Source organism: Aplysia californica, unplaced genomic scaffold (assembly GCF_000002075.1).
Source record: "Aplysia californica isolate F4 #8 unplaced genomic scaffold, AplCal3.0 scaffold00106, whole genome shotgun sequence".
NCBI lineage: Eukaryota > Metazoa > Mollusca > Gastropoda > Aplysiida > Aplysiidae > Aplysia > Aplysia californica.
Genome location: NW_004797376.1, coordinates 66419 through 68483, shown reverse-complemented (window position 1 = coordinate 68483; position 2065 = coordinate 66419). Strand labels below are relative to the sequence as shown.

Genomic DNA, 2065 nt, shown 5'->3' with positions numbered 1-2065 from the left:
CCCTCTCTCTCTGTCTCTCTTTCGCTGTCTCTCTGTCGCTGTCTCTCTGTCGCTGTCGCTGTCTCTCTCTCTCTCTCTGTCTCTCTCTCTGTCTCTCTCTGTCTCTCTCTCTGTCTCTCTTCTCTCTCTCTCTCTCTCTCTCTCTCTGTCTCTCTCTCTCTCTCGTCCCATTTTATCTCTCTCTCACTCTTTTACACGTGTCACCCATGCACACTCAAACGAAGGGTTTTCCAAGCCCCAGATAAGTGAAAAGAGGGAATAGAGGGAAATATATAACATAGTTTTAGCTCTAAAGTCAGACCAGTGAGACTTGATTACGCACCAAAAAGTCTTGTTAAATCCAGACGGAGCTTTTTAGATACTAAAAAAAAAGTTTTCCTCTCTTGTAAAGCGAATTTTGCTACAAAATGTTTTTGCTTTCTCTTAGTATTTTTCTTTCATCAGACCAAGTGTCCTGATCTCATCATCTGTTATCCTTTCTGTCTCCCTACTAGTTTAAAAAAATAATTTTATCTATGCCATCTTTATTTTGAGATGCTTTTTGTTGTTGTCTCATCCCCTCCCCACCAACACCCACAAAAACTCTTTCATACATAAACACACGTAACTTATCTAAACTTTTGTCAACATTTGTTTTAAGTTCAAGTTTCCTTTTTCTTTGCCATCAATTGTGTTCTAATGCTGCTACTGCTATTGCTGCTGCAGACCGTGATGATGGCAAAGATGAAATAGAAATTTAGCTTATCTTATTGATCTTATTGTAACGTAGCCTTTGCGATCTAAGTATGTCATAATTATCTATCACGTGCACTTCACAGAAGTGTTTGATAAAAATCTGCAGAACTAACTTGACAGAAAGTATTGAATTTTTTTCCCCCGCAGAAAATCCAACATCATCGACAACATGCTGGCTATGATGGAGAAGTACGCCACCAACCTGGAGGCTGTGGTGGCGGAGCGCACGGAACAGCTGAGACTGGAGAAGCGAATGACCGAGAACCTGCTGCTCCGGATGCTGCCCAGGTGAGAGGGAGTGGGTACCGGTGTCTGTGCTTTTGTTGGTAGGCTCTTTACTGGTGCACTCAAAATGCAAGAGGTAGATTCCGGGTACCAGTCTCTTTGGTCTAATGGTTGGGCTCTTCAACGTTGCAGACAAAATACAGGAGTTAGATTTCTGAATATAGAAGATTAGCTCTATAGAGCGTCTCCAACTTTCTGTTTTCATTAAGCGCGAGCTGGCCTTGACAGGCAAAGCTGAATCGCAGAGCTGGATCAGATCACATCCAAAATGAACTAAACTGTGTAACTGAATAACGCCTGTACAATTCTAAAGAGGGGGTAGCTGGTGGGCCCACTAGTGTGGTCTGGTTCTCCTCGTCTTATTTCTTATTGATTTTAAATTATCCAGAATTGTGTTGTGAGTATCGTCGATGGCCGAAATGGTGTGATCTCCAACTTAAGTAACTTTTTCCTATGTTAATTTTTTCTTACTTTGTTCGTGGCGAAATTGAAGTTATCATTGCGTTGACTCATCATTTCCCATTTAGCAACAGCCTACGATGAAGTTGGGACTGGTGGTAATGAGTCTTGCTTTGGAAGTTTAAAGGTGTAATAGTAATAATATTATTACGTTCAGCACTCACCAAATTTGAGAGTAGAACATGAGTTGAATGTTAGGGAAACGTAAATGAGAACAAAAACAAGATTTTGCCTAAATCTAGCGGTGAATTGAAAGCTACATTTTTCTGTGAGTTATGCAGCATATAAATCAATGGTCTTGTTATTTTTTACAGTGGAACATCAGTCTTCCTCTTTTAAACACCAAGGCCTTCTTTTTTTACCATCACTCATTTTCCCGTTTTATTCAACCATTGGTAAGCCTCTGCCTCGCTCTTTCCTTTTCGTATTTTCGAAGCTCTTTTTGTCTCGTATTTGCGCTTTAATTCTTCTCCTTTTCATTTATTCCCTGTTCGGATGTTTCCCTCTTGTTAATGAGAACTTACAAACAATTTTTCCAGAACACAATGAGAAATGAAAGAGAAGAAATAGATAAGAAGTGTATGCT

At 40.0% G+C, this 2065-nt stretch overlaps 1 protein-coding gene across 1 annotated transcript in view; it reads left to right on the top strand.

The window, feature by feature from the left end:
* LOC101857781 (guanylate cyclase 32E) overlaps window positions 1-2065 on the top strand; it is a gene marked incomplete in the record, with an annotated part of 173169 nt that overhangs the window by 159189 nt on the left and 11915 nt on the right. The window contains 1 exon segment of the mRNA XM_035969023.1: window positions 883-1023. Within this exon segment, the coding sequence (XP_035824916.1) occupies window positions 883-1023 (141 nt within the window).